We start from the raw sequence: 17333 nt of genomic DNA, 5'->3' as shown, positions 1-17333 counted from the left end.
GCCACGGGTTCGGATCTCTATATAGGGATGGCCGGTTGGCTCACTTGGGAGAGTGTGGTGTTGATAACACCAAGGCCACGGGTTCGGATCTCTATATAGGGATGGCCGGTTGGCTCACTTGGGAGAGCATGATGCTGACAACACCAAGCCAAGGTGTTTACAGCTTTTTTTAAAAAGATGACTGGTAAGGGGATCTCAACCCTTGGCTTGGTGGTCAGCACCACGCTCAGCCAGTGAGCGCACCGGCCATCCCTATATGGGATCCGAACCCGTGGCCTTGGTGTTATCAGCACCACACTCTCCCAAGTGAGCCACGGGCCAGCCCAACATTGTTAAGTTTTAACAGTTGTATTCACACAATTAAAAAAAATTTTTTTTTCAGATTTCAGATATACCAAAAGGCATAAACATAATATTACAAACATCCACAGACCTTACCACTCAATTTAAGAATTTACTTATTCACTCCACTATTATTTTATTTCAGAATAGTGACACTTTGGAATTAACAGCATGAAGTTCCTTGTATGTTTAGATTACTACCTTAGATTCTTGACAAATTGCTTTCCAAAGGGAAGTGTGAATATTTACAGTAGTCAGAGTGATTTATTAAAATGTTAAACAGATCTTATTGTTTCTTAGCTGAAAACCTCTGGTGGCTACCCACTATCCCACTGTCTTTAGAATAATATTTGAACTCTTCACTATGGCCTACAAGGCCCGGCATTACCTGACTACTGCCTACCCTTCCAACTTTCTCTCTTTCCACTCTCCTGCTAGGTCATGACACTAGAGCCACATTAACATTTCCACTCCTAGAACATAAGCTCATTTTCATCTCAGTGCTTTGTACCTTCTGTTCCCCTTGCCTCTGCCTCTTCCCACAAATGTCAAGTGGGTGGATCCTTCTCACCATCTAGCTCTCAGCTCAAATACTACCTCCACAGACAGGCCTTCCCCGACCACCCCATGTTAAGTTGCACAGTTGTGAGAAGTACTTTGTGATCTTGGCAAGTCACTTAACTACTTTATGCCTTAATTATTTCCTCTGCTAAAAGTAAAAGAGATCATATACTTTGTAAACTGTTATACAGATGTCACAAACTACTTTTATGAAAAATGTATTTTTAAACATGTTGCTTAGAAGCTCGTCATTCACTAAAGTTAGCTCCTTATTTACACCTCAAACATGTTTTGCTTGCCCCAATGTATCAAATAAGACCTGCTTTTTTAATCCCTAGTGAAATTAGATTCTTCTCTCCGTCAAATGATAGAATACATTACTTCTTCCCCAAGACTATAGCTTTAACCTCAGAAAGACTGATTAGACAGAATACCACATCTTCTACAAAGCAAGTGCAGCAAAGAATCCACGGGTGACCTGTGGATGGAATTATGACTGGACTCACTGGATGCTAAAATGCCATCAATAAACTCCTGACGTGTTATCTTCCCATCCTGGTCCTTGTCAATGCGCCGGAAGAAATCCATCACCCGAGACTTTTTGTGATTCATCCAACGCATATACTTTTTTCTCCAGACATCAAAGTCAAAGTTGGCAAATTCCTTCAACTAGACGGAAATCAGAGGTATCAATAAGACCTATTATTTGGGCCCTGAAAACTTCCCAGAAGAGCATACCAAAACTTTCAGACATTCAGTAAAGCCATGCAGGCCTTCCAGGGGCTCCAACAATGATATCTATGTGTTGCCTCTTTTGTGAAGGCACAATGTGGCTCCTTCACTTAAAGCCATGATTATTTACATGAGCTGTGGTATAATGGAATAGAGGGAGAAACAGTAACTGAACAACCACCATGGAGAATACGGAGCACACAGAACAGGAATGGGTATAGCCAGAGGGTCACCCTCTTAGGTGTAAGGGTCCTTGGCACTCCCCACTGACATTATTTTAATATTTTTTTCTTTTTATTTATTATTTTTGAGTGGCTGGCTGGTACAGGGATTGAACCCTGGACCTTGGTGTTATCAGCACCACAATTTAACCAACTGAGCTGACCGGCCAGCCCTATGTTATTTTGAAAGACACTATAGTCACACACAGGGCCCATATCATGAGGCTCACATTCCCCCCCATTTTCTCAGACTTCTGAGAAAATTTGAATTCGGGATAGAAGCATTTGGAATCCAACACTGCACCCAAGCATGTTTCTTTGGAATGGCACCAGAGGGAGCAAACTGCCCATCTGATTTCCTGTTAAATATCTGGCCTTGATAGAAAACAGCAGGCCTGTGCATTGGGTGAGGCGATTTTTAGCTACTTGGACTATATTAGTGATACATATTTGGAATGACTTAAACAATGCAGAAGTTTTCCCCCTGCTCTTTCAAACTCCAAAGTTGGAAGGAATGGGGGAAAAAAGCACCGAGAACGAAATATGTTTAAAATTCAACTGACCTATAGAAACAACAACAAAAAACACAGAACACTCACTTCTGGACATAGCTGCTTTGATATGCACAAATAAAAAAACATAAAAGATATTAGGTTTTAGAAACTAATAAGTATAGTATTATATTTTTTATACTGGGTAATGATACTTCAAAATAGATTTGCTTTTCATGATCTAATGAAGACTAAGAAAAATAACAAGATCATAAAAAATCACTCATTTCATAATTGTGTAGCATATATATCTTTACATGAAAGGCTCAATAATGGTAATTTCTGTGATATGCTACATATCTGGAGATAAATTTTTCAGTTATGTTTCTGACTCTCACAGCAAGATGCTGAGGAGGATCAGGTCACATGCCTGACCCTTGTATGAATGGCTGATTTCTTGCTTTCCACAACCAGATACTGCAGCCTACTCTGTTGAGCAGTTTTCTCACAAGTATGTTTTTTCTCATTTGGAAGCCTAAAGGAAAGAGTACTGGCTCAGCACAGGTCTATTTCTACTTCTGAAGAAGTAGGTGAAGGTACACAGGTCATATTAAGAATGCCTCAAAAGGGCTGTCTTTTGATAAAAAGTCACATCCCCCAGGGAAAGCCACTCAGAGGGGCATTACCTCCTCCAGTCTATCCAAAGCATCATTCAGCCTCCGCTGCCGCTCCAGTGCTAACAGCCACACCTGCTGCCAGCGGGCAGAAAGCTGGTTGATCCGTGGGTTTTTTGCTTCAGACTGTGAAAGGATTGGCATAGGAGGAGGTGTGGGTTGACTCAAAGACTTCCCTAAAAGGAAAAAAACGAGATCAGAAAACTTGTTTTGTCAGTCCACGGAGAAATAGCCACGTGTAGGAACATAGGTCTTTATAATGCTATACAGTCACTAACTGAGAAAAGAAATAAGGCACTGGCAATATTTAAATATGGAGGTGTACTAATTCCAAAACTCTTGATCCTCTCCCCCAGCCAACTGATAAGCACCTGTCTCCTACATATCTCCAACAAACAGTGTCCTACCTTTGTGAACTGGGGACATGTCAACTTAACTAAGAAAGGAGTGGATTCTATAGGAGCTGATTTATTTTGTGATTAAAGTAGTGCAAACCTAGGGCCGGCCCGTGGCTCACTCGGTAGAGTGCGGTGCTGATAACACCAAGGCCGCGGGTTCGGATCCTATATAGGGATGGCCGGTTTGCTCACTGGCTGAGCGTGGTACTGACAACACCAGGCCAAGGGTTGAGATCCCCTTACCGGTCATCTTTAAAAAAAAAAAAAAAAGTAGTGCAAACCTAATGTAAATAGCTAGTGCTGATGACAAAAACAATGGAAAGGTCACTGCTGAAGAACATGGTTAAACACCTCATAATTTCATACCAATCCAAGAAAATGGAATATAGCTACCGTCTCTCAGTATAAGAAAAGTGAATTTCAAAAAAAAATGTTTTTTGATAGGCACTTGGAAAGTGTGTATGTATCTTCAATTAGCAGGAATGAAGTATCCTAACATAACGGGCTAGAAACATACTGCTACCACCACGGGATTTCTCGATGAAAGGTGCATGGCTAGGCTCTATATTTTTCCTTTTGTATGTCTTGGTGACCTGGTCCACATCAGGCTGTTTGCGAGTCATCTCCTCCATAAATGTCTGTTAAACACAAAAAATAGGAAAAAGAATTGACAGTTTTCTTGGATTTAAATGGAATCAGGCAACTTGTTACTAAGAAAAGTCAAGCCTAAGACAGACTGACCAAGTGACAAATGCCCTTGCATATGCTCTCGCTCCTTTTAAGAAACTTGATTGAGCAAGGTACTTTATCAGGTACAAAACAGCTGAAAGAGTAACACATGGCCTCTGACTTTAAGCTAGTAGCTGAGTGATAAAAACCAAGGATTCAGAGCACCAAGCGCCACACAGGCTGCCAAAGGAAGACTAGATGGGTACCTCACAGCCTGAGGTAGCACGGGAAGCTGCCTGGAGGCTGGTGCCTGAGCTGAGTTACTGAGGCATGAAGAATAAGTCAAAGAACGAGGGGAGGGTACGCCCAGAAGAGGGCAAAGCCTGGGCAGAGCCAGGGAAGCCCAGCAGTGTTGTGGAAAAGGGCCCTTCCACTCACTGGCTGAGCAGACAATGTAATCAGAGAGTGGCAAGAGGCAGGGATGGAGAGGTAGGCAGGAGAAAGATCGCGAAAAGCCTTGTGTCAGGCCATGGGATTAAGACTTTATTCTGAAAGCAATGAGGGGGCTGGGGGGACAACAAAGGATTTGGATTCAGGCAAGAGACACGATGAGTTCTATGCTTTAGAGCTATCGTTCTGGCTTCAGTGCAGAAGATGGAGTGACAGGAAGGGTGCAGTGACTACCAGTGGGGAGACAGGTTAAGAAACTATGGTAGTAATTGAGGCAAAGCATGGTAAGGGCCTGAGCCAGAGCAGGAAAGATGGAGCCAAGAGGTATTTTGAAAGTAGTGCAGAAAAGACCTGGTAACTAACTGGATGTAGGGGGCAGAGGAAACACAGCAGTTCCAGACACATCGCAGGCTTCTGTGTTGGATGACTGGGTGGGTGAGGAAAGAGAAGGCAGGTGTGGAAGGGAGGGGTAGATCAGGCAAGGAGACAAAAATAAAATGGAGTTTTAGAGCTGCCTTTAGTTTACTGCACGTCTGGACTTCAGGAGACAGTGGTACTGGAGATGAAGAAAATGATGCGGAAGTCTGTGGTTTATAGGTGATGCCTGAAGCTGTTGGATTAGATAAATATCAGCAATGTGAGAAGAAACATTAAGAATGCAACTTCAGGGGCCGGCCCGGTGGCGCACTGGATAGTGCGCCGCTTGGGAAGCGTGGCGGCGCTCCCGCCCGAGGGTTCGGATCCCACATACAGACCGGTTCCCGCTCACTGGCTGAGCGAGGCGCGGGAGCAACGCCGAGGGTTGCAGTCCCGTTGCCGGTCCCCGGTCCGGTGCGGGGGCAACACTGAGGGTTGCGATCCATTGCCGGACACGGAAAAAGACAAAAGACAAAAAAAAAAAAAGAATGCAACTTCAGGGCCGGCCTGTGGCTCACTTGGGAGAGTGTGGTGCTGATAACACACCAAGGCCATGGGTTCAGATCCCTATATAAGGACAGCTGGTTAGCTCACTTGGAGGAGTGTGGTGCTGATAACACCAAGTCAAGGGTTAAGAGCCCCTTACTGGTCATCTTTAAAAAGAAAGAAAGAAAAAAAGAATGCAACTTCAGGGAACATTAACAAGTCGACACAGGAAGAGGAACCAGCTAAGACTGAGAAGGAATGGTCAGAGAGATGGGAGGAAAACAAAAAGAGGGAAGGACACATAAGTCAAAAGGAGAGTTCGGAGAAGGAATGAAGAGCCAACTATGTCACATGTCATATAAGACAAAGACTGAAAAACATGTTAGATTTAGCCAGGTAGAAGTGACTGGAACAGGTCAGTGGTCATATGGGGATGGGAGCTAGACCACAGGACCTGGGGAGTGAATGGGAAACAAGGAGAGAAGACAGGTAGCAAGAAGCTTAGCTGAAGGAAGGAGGCAACAATGATGGTAACTTCAGGGGGACACTGGGTTGAAAGGACATCTGGAAACTTTGGAGGACAAAGTAAATAGAAAGGTAGGGCTTGAAGACACAGAAGAGAGAAGGGATAACAGAAAGGAGAGGGATTGGCCTTGGAGAGGGAGAAGATAATCTCTCAGTCAGGAGGAAAGATGTCAATGTAGGTAAATCTCACAGGAAGACTAGGGAGTTCTAACTTGCTAGGGTAGTTATTTACATAAACCAAAATGACCTTATTGTCCACAGTATAACTAAACAAGATCCATGGTTACACTGAGTACAAATTGTCATGGTTAAAAACTCTATCTGCCTCCTAAGGATGTTTTGTGAAGATAGCTCAACTGAGCTTTCCTTCGTTCAGTTTGGTCTGATGTGTTATCTTAGCCCATCTCTGGGTTCATGCAAGAGATAGTTCTGACCGCAGGAGTGATGAGGATAGGCCAGTGGGCACTGGCTCAGACAAAGGTCAGTGAAAACAGGAATGTGGTAGGCAGACTTCTAAGATGGCTCCCAAGGTTCCCACTTCTGGTATACATGCCCCATGTAATCACCTCCCCTTGAGTGTGGGCAACACTTGTGAAAATGATGGGATAGTCACTCCCTTGATTACATTTCATTTTATAAGTCTCCATCATAGCACACTGGACAGTTTCTCCTACTGGCTATGAAGACATAGTGAGAGGGCTGTATGGTAAAGACCTGAGGGTAGCCTCTGGGAACTGAGAACAACTCCCTAGCAGAGTGCCAGCAAGAAAATAGAGACCCCAGTCCTGCAACTGGAAGGAACTGAATTCTGCCAACAACCTGAATGAGCCTGGAAGAGGACCCTGAACCCTAGATGACAACTTGGTGCTGGCTGGCACCTTGGTTTCAGCCTGGTGAGACCCTAAGAAGAGGACCCAGCTAACTTATGTCCAGACTCCTGACCCACAGAAATTGTGAGATAAGAGTGTGCTCTTTTAAGCTGCTAAGTCTGTAGTAAATGTGTTAAGTAGCAATTAAAAACTAAAGCACAGGGCACAAGTAATGAGCTCCGTGATTAATGTGGAAAACACCAGTGACCACATAATGAGGCTAATATACCTGATGCTCAGTGATAAGGGCTTTAACTCGATCAATGTTCTGAGGGATTGGCTCTTGATCTCGCTGAATAAGGGTGGTCTCAGCCCACTGGATCCACGCCAGAAGTTCTTCCAGGAGCTCGGCGTTGGCCACCAGTTCTGACAGGGCCGTTTCGAGACGCTGCTGGTGCTGCTTAGCCCATGTCAGGACCTGTGGAGACAGAAGGAAGCCGTGGCCTCTTTCAGTCAGGTATGTCCCTTGTTTCCAAAGCCCTTTTTAAAAAAATCTAACTCTCACAATGACTTTTCAGGGGAGGGACCACCCAAGCAGCCAAGAGGCTTCACTCTTACCCCAGTGACAGAGCTTGGATGAGAAATTAACTCTCCTGAAAGCTAAGCAAATCTAGTATGTCCTATTAAACATGGGACTTCTCAGGAAGGAGGGAAACAATACACACAATGGGTCCTTTGGAAGTCACTAATTAACATGTCACTATACCAGCACTGTTCTTCCAGATTGCTGTATCTTACCAAGAAAACAGTCTTTACTGAAATTCTAACTTAAGTTTTGTTGAGATATTCACAATGAGTAAAAGATTCCTTATCTGGCAGAAAAAAAAAAAAGAAAGCTCTGTAGTATTTTATCACTATAATCCCATGTGACTGGGTGTGTGTAGTCTTCCACTGACAGCTGGCTCACCTCCTCGAAGCGAGCACGGATGATAGTGATCCAGTGTTTGATGGTTGTGATGCAATCAGGGTGGCAGACAGCCAAGATGACTTCTCCCATGGCTACTGCTGAGTTCACATCCACTTTCTTTTCTTCCACTTTCTTCATGAATTCCTAAACAAGAAAGATTTGAAAACAAAAACTTAAGAAATCTACTCTGGCAGCACTGTTAATCTACACTGAGAGAGGAAAAAAATTTTCAGTGTATTTTTTTCCTTCATGTGTTAACACAGACCTCTAAAAGCCCATATTTAGGTGTCTCTGGCATTTTCTTCCCAGTTTTAAAAGACATGGGAAGGTGAAGGGTTTACATGAGAATGACTTTCTCTGCTAGAGATGACAACAAAGATTTGGGACATAAAGATGTAAGCCCCTTTTCCCATTCTGAGTTTGTTGCTCTCTCTTTTTAATCTCATTTTTATTCATTTATAAACATATATAAACATATTTGTCCTGGGAAAATATAGTGACAGCTATGAAACACTATAAGTTTTTAAAAATACCCACAACAGGGCCGGCCCAGTGGCGCACTCGGTAGAGTGCAGCGCTTGGGAACGCGGTGGCGCTCCCACCGAGGGTTCGGATCCCATATAGAGACCGGTCCGCTCACTAGTTGAGCGCAGTGTGGGCGCGACACCGAGGGTTGTGATCCCGTTGCCAGTCATGGTACGGGCATGACACAGAGGGTTGCGATCCCATTACCGGTCACGAAAAAAAAGACAAAAAGGAAAAAAAAAAATACCCACAACAGAATACAATGACAAAAACCAAGATTAAAATCTCTGGGTAAGGGCCGGCCTGTGGCTCACTTGGGAGAGTGTGATGCTGACAACACCAAGGCCATGGGTTCGGATCCCATATAGGGATGGTCGGTTAGCTCACTTGGGAGAGCATAGTGCTGACAACACCAAGTCAAGGGTTAAGATTCCCTTACCGGTCATCTTTAAAAAAAAAAAAAAAAAAAAATCTCTGGGTAACATGAAAATTAAAAAAAGAAACATTTCCCACCTGATTAGGACAAACTGTGGCCCCAGATACTACATTATATTCTATAGCTTGATAAAGAGGTTCTGGGGTCAGACCATGATCCAAAGCTGGTGGTAACAAGGAAAGTCAAACAAAGGTATGCACAGGTGAGGAGTAAAAGAAGGTGAAACAGTCCACATTTTTCTTTATATAATACCATGTTGTTTAACTTGTTTACAACTGACATGTATTGCTTTTGTAAAAAATGAATGAATGTTGATGTTTAAGGTCTTACAAAAATCACCAGTCACTTTCCCTTCATTTTGACTAAACCAATGAGCTGGGCCCATTCTGGTTTTGTTCCTTTTCACATGAGGTCTGATATTTCCAAGCAAAAGCTACTTTCCTTTAGTGGTGGGTGGCATGGGTCACCAAACCCTGGGGCTGGATTACCTTATGGGTGTCAATGAGAGACTGCAGGGCCTCTGTGTCATCAGGAAGTGCTCCCCGAAAGCGAAGTGTTTGCTCTGCTTCAGAAAGCCACTCCAGCAGCATGTGGACTGTGTCCCGAAACTCTTCTGCCTGAAGGAACCAAGCACAAAAGACCGTAACTCTCTCTGTAGCTGAGATCCTAGGCACTGGGGTTATCAAGGAAAAGGTCTAGGACTGAACTCTTTATCGTATCGCAGGCATCTGACATTGTTTTCAAAGCTCCAAAAAGATCATCTATCGTTTGAAGATCTTTGAAAATCAACAGGAATTAGTTATTTCTTCAGTACAAATGAATGTTATATAGTCTTGTAGAACATTCAGAATACCAATTTTGACTTTATTATGTTCATTTCAAGATTGGCAGGAACGGGTCCTAATAAAGAAACTGAAATGAATCTGCTCCACCCACTTGGGTTGGCCCAGCACTTATCTCTTACCTGTTTTAAGGCCTGCTCAAGTCGGCTTTGTTTGGAAACGGAGAGTTTACACACAGTGTCCCAGCGAGTGCTCAGTTCCTGGAGCTGTCCTTTTACCCACGTGGTGTCATCGCGACTATTCTCAATTAGCTCTCGGCCTGACCGCTTCAGGACCTGAACAGTTCCTGTTCGCTTTCCCAGTTCCTTCTGGAAAACCTAGAAAACAGGAGAAATAGTTTGTCTGAAGAATGTTTTGAGTCCAGGAAGCAACCAAGAAGAAAGTAATCTTTTCCCTTTGGTAGGTTCTAAGGTTCTAACTGTGTGTCTCTCACACACTGAGAGAGGCAAAAACAACAAATAAGAAAGAACACATGGCTCTAAATAAATGTCAGCTCATGCATTTATGAGCTGCGTGACTTTGGATAAACTGCTTAAGTCCCTGTTTCCTCATTTGTAAAATGGGAATAATTATACTAACAATTCCAGAATTATGGGAGATAAGCAGGAACACATTGAAGGTAAAGTTGAATGCTTTGTGCTGAAACAGGAGGATATTATGCAGCTGAACACGACAGGTATTGGCATGTATGGCATTAGGCTCGACGGGTTCAGAAGTGGTTAAAAAAATTACTCATTTCCATTTTAGGAGTCAGTGGAAATGGGTATCTTCACGGTCTCCTTCCAAATTTAAATTCATTTTGTGACTCAACTGAGAGAGACAAATAGGAAAAGAGGAACTTCAAAGTGAAGTTTACACATTGCCAAATCTGAATCAAACTAATTTCGGTAAATTCTTTGTGACTGTTGCAGAATTCCAGCAACAGTTTGTTTAAACACAGAACAAGAAGCCGTCTTGCTGACAAGCAGATACAGATGTCAGGCTTTCCTTTTCCCTAGATGGTCAACACAAGCAGAAGGCATACAGAGGTGGAAGACCCTATGGCTTTGCCCTCCATGCAGCCCAGAGCTTCTCCCTCACCTTATGGGCATCCATGAGGTTCATGACGAGGTCCAGGTCCCCGTGCACAGGCTGGTCCTCAGCCAACTGTGGCTCCACCTTGTATAACCAGTCGACCAAGGCCTGCAAAGCATCCATGAACTGGCCCGAAAACAGCAAGGCTTCCTCCAACTTGTGTTGCCTAAGAAATGCATACAAAGCCCACCATTTTTAGGGATTCTTTTTATAAATGGTCGACAATTCTGACTGCCGAAAGGGAAAATTGTTTGAACTCTATTATATAGAGACTGATTTCCATGTTAGAACAGTTAGATATAGAGTAAAAAGTGACTGAGAGAGATGCCCTTTGGGCATCTTTTGATCCAATGACTCATGGTCACACCCTAACAACCCCAAGGGCTGTGTTAATTACTTTATACCACTCTAAGTAGAGGATAATGGTTTTGGTGATGGTCAGGGTGAGAAGTTCAACTCCTAGCTCTATACCAGTGGTGTGACCCCGGGCTGTCTCTTCTCCTCTTTGAACCTTAGTCGCCTCGTCAAAAAAATTGGAGTATAAATAGTACAGAGACATTGTAATTTTAGCAAAGCACAGTCGATAAAAGTACGATTGTTAGAACCAAACTGTCTAGGTTCAAACCCCAGCTCTGCCACTTAGTAGCTGAGTGACCTTAGGGGAGTCACTCTCTGTGATTGTTTCCTCATCTGTAAAATGGGAATAATAAGAGTACCCACCTCAGTGTTTGGTGGGGATTAAATGATTATTGGTAAGCACTATTTGGCACATATTCAGTAGTAATTGCTCAGTAAAGGTCAGGCAATTTTATAGTTAAATGAGGTAATACACATAGAAGCTTTGCACAGTGTCCAGCATCCAGTGAGAGTGCTCGGTAAGATAGCTATTGGTACTGAAAACTGGTGATTTATGAGTATTTTAGAGTAACTGATCTCTTATTACTGTTGGCTTGATTTTATGAGCCTCTCCCTTCCTAATACAGTAAGGTTCAAGTTTAAAGTGAAAATTTTAATGCATTTTATTCAAATTACTTCATGACTCTGAGTTAACCGGAAATATTAAGGTGGTACAAAACCTCGTGCTGATGCATTAGCTTTATCACTATTTTATGGAATCTAATAACAGTCTCTTTGTTATTTTTAGGGATACCATACAGACCCTTGAAGGGGACATTAATGCTCACCGCTCCACAGACTTGCCACAAACAGTATCCCATTTGTCTCTGACTTCTCCCAGTAAGTTGTCAAGTGTCTGAGTATCATCAGGAAGCAAAGTCTTTTCTTTCAGTGCTCTACCAGTTCTAATTGTGGTATCATACACAGGCTGTTTGCCACCAAGGGTTTTCTGAAACTCCTATGTTTTTGGAAAAAAAGAAGAAAACATGTTAAAAGTCAGAGGATGTATTGATTTGGAACAAAAAAATTTGTTTTGAGTTTCCAGGTAGAAACCAAATATAAGAATATCAATACTTCTTGAACTAAAATTAACAACAGCTTACCTTTAAGAAATTTATAACTTTTTGTTTATGCCATATACAGCAGTGCTTGACAATTTCTAAAAGCCTACAGTTTAACTGGTTACTCCCCAAACCACTCTGCTTCGACCGTTATTTAAAAGAACAAATATCATGGTTAGACAGTGTCTGGATATCAAATGGAACCTTGGCTTCATCATCTGGACTTTTTAACATTAACCAACGGTTTTCTTTTGACTAACTCTGATTTTTACTTTTAGCAAGCTACATGCTTTGGTGAATATCAAGCACCTAAAAGCAACAAACTGCTTTTTTACCTTATGTTTAGAAAGCTGAAGTTTAATTTTGTCTGGGTCATTGGATATCTCTAGTTCTGAATCCAGGTGGCTTTCTGCATCTTCTAACCAGTCAATCAGTTTTTTCCAAGCTTCATGGAACTAAAATCATATGAGAAATAACTTATACCAGGAATGAACAGGCAAATGTACAAGATGTTTATGAGAACCATCCCAGAGACTCAATACATGGAGCCCAAGGTTGTTTGGTATATTAATATCTTTCTTTTATAACTTACTTGTTTTGCCCGCTTCCTGGCATCATCTAGTGATCGCCCCCTTTCTATAGATCGCTGGACAACTTTCTCCCACCGAGACTGGACGCTAACCAACAAATTCTTGATCAAAACCACGTCCTGTTTTTGGCTAAGGAACTTTAGCTGATTCCCAGTTTGATCCAGCTCGATGATCTGGTCTCGATGAGCATTTACTTCATTAGCAAAAACCTGAGGGAACAATATTGCTCTTTTTAATCTTAAGATTAGATAAAAGAGCATTTCTTTCAACTAGTCCACTCAAAAGGAAGGCAATATCACAATGTAATAGTTACCTTGTGCTCCTCTATCTGGGCAAGGACGGTGTTTAGAATCAGGCTGGGAGGAGAAGCAATGTTTAAACTCTGCTCTGCTAGAGTAAGCCAGTTGATAAATTCTTGTAGGGAATTCTGGAATTCTGTTGCCAGGTTGAGGGCCTCTTCCAGCTTTGACTGAATTTTAAGACACACACACAAAAAGAAAAAGTGCCAGATTCAGGAATTATAGCTTCAATGACAAAGGCATGAATTGTGCACCAAATGCATGAAAGGAAGTCTTATTAAATCAACCTCCAAACACGCCTTGTTTGTAAAGAAGGGGACATTTTAATGCTAGTGTCTGAAATTGAAACAACTGGACAAGAACTATGTATAAGGACAAGGACAGAGAGCACAACTAGCAGCTAAGTTCCTTTCTCTGCCACTCACCACTTCCTGGGACACTAAAGAGCAGGAATAAAACTATTCAAAAAGGGTAAATGAATAGTTCTTTAGTGGTGACAGCTGCAGGATCTGTACTCTTGCTTTGGGCAAAGTCTCAGTTTCTTTTCATGTACTTTTTGTGGTGTAAAAACAGCTAAATGAAAAGCACTTTACTGTAGAGATGACATTCACTGCTGCATTGCTTAAATATATGTTTTCAGAAAATATGGCACATAAAAACATCTGAGTATGAAGCTTATGCTTATGCTATGAGTAGAAAAGGTAAGCAAAGAAGCCATGACATTCTTGGCAAAAATCTGACAAGAGATGTAAATTCTCAGACATTGTGATCTAAATCAGAATGGCAAAAACGATGGCCCATTCAGGGCAAGTGCTACTCTTCACGAATATACCCCAATTCCACAGAGTCCATAAGCTACCATCCTCAGAGACCTCACTCCCAACATCTTGGTGGTGACTTCTGCCTCTGGCCCATCTACCAGACAAGCACAGTAAAATAATAACAGGCTGTTAAAAATGAATAAATCCAAAATACTCACAGAAAAAAACCTCAAGATGTACACTAAAAATGTTAACAGCTATTAATTCTAGATGATTGGGTTACACGAGCATATGATTTTTATTCTTCTCTTTGTGCTTTCAGGTTATTTTTGTACCCCCCCAAAAACATAATGAATGTTACTAAAATATATAAATCCAATCTAAACAAATTAGAGATATGAAATCTACCTCAAACCTACCATAGAAATGTTTAGAAATTAATATATTGCAAGTTCCTAGACTGCAGGAAAGCAGGAATTCCTTCCACATCATTTTTTTTTTTACTTTCCCTCTTTATTTATTTTGGCAGCTGGCCAGTATGGGGATCTGAGTCCTGGACCTTGGTGTTACAACACCATGCTCTAACCAACTGAGCTGACTGGCCAGCCTCACATCGTTGTATCTATGTATACTTCATTATAGCACCACATGCATTTAATAAATGATTTGACTGATACTGAAATATAATATTCCTGCAAAATAAAAAATAATTATTTTTGACACCCAGCTTTTGCTTGAGCAGTTCTGATGACGGGCAACTATGTTTTGAGGCATTCTGCTCCACTATTAGGAAAACCTGCTAGAAACTTTTTGATTATGAGCCAGAACCTGCGTCAATTTCATTAATTAGTCTTACTTCTGCTTTCGGCAGGAACTACAGATGACAGCCTGTCCAGGGGTTAGAGTATAACCAAACACCCAGGTCCTTTGGCCATTCTGCATATAACAAAATCACCCAACCCCAAACTAGAAGGATTCTAGGAGATTAATGTTTCTCTCAAAATGTTCATTTATATGTGTGAATATTTATGTCCTTCTGCCCATTAATTTCACAATGATTGGGTCCATGCCTTTATTGTTTCCAGTGTAAACCTAGCACAGTGCCTGATACACACTTGCTCAATAACTATTTATTGAATGGATGTGGCCAACAGATTTGTACACACATTTATCCCTGACCTGACCAGCGAAGAATAGAATGAAATTCCATGCTCATAGAACAAAACAATCTTTTTGGACAAATGCCTGATCCCTCATCACCTTTCTATGCTTTTGTAAAGAAGAGAACCTGGTTTTTGAGGAAGAGTGGGAAGAGGTCATATAATTTAGTTTTCTCCTAATTTTTATTAAATTTCCTTGCATACTGCACTTACACTAGAAACCCAGTTAGTTGCGGAGAATTATTAATCATACTTCCTACTTGACTTGTCCCTACCCTCCCAATCCCAAGTCACTAACTTCAGCAAAACCTTGTATTTAAATAGGAACACAAATTGGTGATCAACATGCGATATAAAGTCCAATGCTGAGTAGTAATGGGCAGTAATGTCTTAACTGGTAGACGCAGAAAAGGAATAAATAATTATAAAAGCAAATATCTGCAAAACTAATACTATCAACGCAATTTGACATGGACGGAAAATAAAAATTTAACATAGAAAAGACAGCATGACTATTATGAAGCCAATTCTGAGAGTATTTGTTCTGTAACTTCTGTTACAATATACCGTTCTTTGAAAATTTTTCATAGAAACAAGATGGTAATTATGTGCAATCACCAAGAAAACTACTCAAACACAGTAATCACACACTGTATTTTATGGTGATACCTTTCTTTCTTCCATCTTACTGCTGACCACATGCCACTTCTGTTCCAAGAGTGCTACACTCTGCTCTGTCTTTGAGCCAGACCCAGAATCCCCACGGCTTAGAAGCATGAGCCGGCCCTTGTCAAGCAGTTGATTATAAGTCTCTTCCTTGGCTTTCAGCTGGGAATACAGTTCCTACAAGAAAAGGCAGGAAAGATATCAATAATACCAATTCCTTGGAAGACAACCACACAGGTTCACTAGCACAGTCTGGAAAAGTCCAGAAAGACCTCATCTTGACTATAAGCCTTTCTTTTGGATTCAGTTCAACTGCTAAGCTACTAGAAAATGAAATCCAATATTCTTCCTAATATTAATGTTTGCACCATAGAGGGAAAAATTTTTTTAGAAACACAGATCACAAAAATAGACCCCCATAATTTATTTTACTTTTTCATGAAGGATTTGTCTAGAAATTATGTTGCCTTTCAGTGCCAGCATGTTTTCTTGAAATATTGTCAGTATCTGTTTAATTTCCCTAACTCTCCACTAAGTAGTCATCTTCTTAAATATAAACATATTTTGTGTTTATATATTTGTGTTCTTAACACTCTCTCCTTCAAGTCAATATTCTTGTGCCAACCAAACTGAGCAACTGAAGATTTACCAGCCCACCAATGTATTTCCAATTGACTCTTCCCTGTCACTACTGCCACCTATGGTAAGGTATTAAAAAACCTATAGATAAGCACAATCCCAAAGGCTGTACTATATTGTTGGTAAAAATGCACTACTTTGTAGGCTCCCAGATATATGTCTCTGTGAACACAGAAAGGAGCTATTGGATATGCTTATGCTCAATTTCAAGAAATCACTATTACCATATGTGTATCAAGTTGCTCCCTAGCAGTTTCAGGAAGTCCTCCTGTGGGCTTAGATGCAGAAAGTTGGCTCTCCATTCTAGTCAGTTCCAAGAGGAAATCTTCGATTTCACTGTGGAAACCCTGGGCCTTTTGAGAAAAAGACATATCAGCAATGTCAGTAGTCAATTCTCAGCTTCAAAAGTAAACTTTCTATGTACTGGTCAAAAAAAAAAAAAGAGGAAACTTTCTAAATAATCATGAGGAATTTATCTTGAGGAAGGAATTTTGGGCTGCTGTCAGGCAGAGTTGTTCTGTTGCTGGATTAGCACGGGGACTATCTATTTATTGTTAGAATCTAGTAGAATCTTTCAGACCTCACTATTACATATTATAGATATCTGATATAATCTGATGAATTCACTAATTGACTAAGGTACCATTGAAGAGGGAGGGACCTGACTTGATCCAAGAAAAAACAATCTGTGAACAAGATTTGTTGCAGTGAAGATCTACTAACTTTGGATAGTAAATAAACAGACTGAGCTACAAACTAATCCAAAAATTAGAACCACCTAATCAAAAGCTGTTCTTTCCAGACAAGTTTCAGCACAGAACAGACATTCCTCTCAGGATATAGGAATTACCCTACCCCAAATTGCTTTCCTCTGACTTAGGCTTTCTTCCGAATATTATCTGCATAGCTCTTCCTACCTAACTGGATGATGCACATACCTGCTGCAGTGTTGACTGAAGCTGCTGCTCCCTCTCCTCTGTTTTTTGTAACACTGACTCCCAGCATTGGTTCATAGTTTCCAAACGGCTCCTTAAGCTGCTGGCATCATCTCCAGCACTCGATTCAAGAAGCTCATTGCCAGCTTTGTTGACTGTTTCTACTGTGGCTTGATGAGCCAAAACATCATTTTTTAGAACCTAAAA

The 17333-nt window shown here is 41.4% G+C and overlaps 1 protein-coding gene across 2 annotated transcripts in view; it reads right to left on the bottom strand.

Annotated features, from left to right (window-relative positions):
* MACF1 (microtubule-actin crosslinking factor 1) overlaps positions 1-17333 on the bottom strand; it is a 352523-nt gene that overhangs the window by 19784 nt on the left and 315406 nt on the right. Inside the window, exons 71-86 of one of the 2 annotated variants that reach the window (XM_008565852.1) lie at positions 17130-17327; positions 16416-16544; positions 15556-15729; positions 12980-13135; positions 12669-12875; positions 12412-12531; positions 11804-11973; positions 10626-10785; positions 9668-9862; positions 9192-9320; positions 7743-7886; positions 7065-7253; positions 3937-4057; positions 3034-3197; positions 2456-2467; positions 1410-1572 (exon numbers count right to left, since the gene is read on the bottom strand). In XM_008565852.1, coding sequence (XP_008564074.1) covers positions 1410-1572; positions 2456-2467; positions 3034-3197; positions 3937-4057; positions 7065-7253; positions 7743-7886; positions 9192-9320; positions 9668-9862; positions 10626-10785; positions 11804-11973; positions 12412-12531; positions 12669-12875; positions 12980-13135; positions 15556-15729; positions 16416-16544; positions 17130-17327 — 2431 coding nt within the window. The remainder of the gene's footprint in view (positions 1-1409; positions 1573-2455; positions 2468-3033; positions 3198-3936; positions 4058-7064; positions 7254-7742; positions 7887-9191; positions 9321-9667; positions 9863-10625; positions 10786-11803; positions 11974-12411; positions 12532-12668; positions 12876-12979; positions 13136-15555; positions 15730-16415; positions 16545-17129; positions 17328-17333) is intronic. The other variant, XM_008565851.1, reaches the window with a different exon arrangement.

The sequence above is a fragment of the Galeopterus variegatus genome, unplaced genomic scaffold (assembly GCF_000696425.1).
Source record: "Galeopterus variegatus unplaced genomic scaffold, G_variegatus-3.0.2 Scaffold209, whole genome shotgun sequence".
Classification (NCBI taxonomy): Eukaryota; Metazoa; Chordata; class Mammalia; order Dermoptera; family Cynocephalidae; genus Galeopterus; species Galeopterus variegatus.
This window is presented reverse-complemented; position numbering and strand designations above follow the sequence as displayed.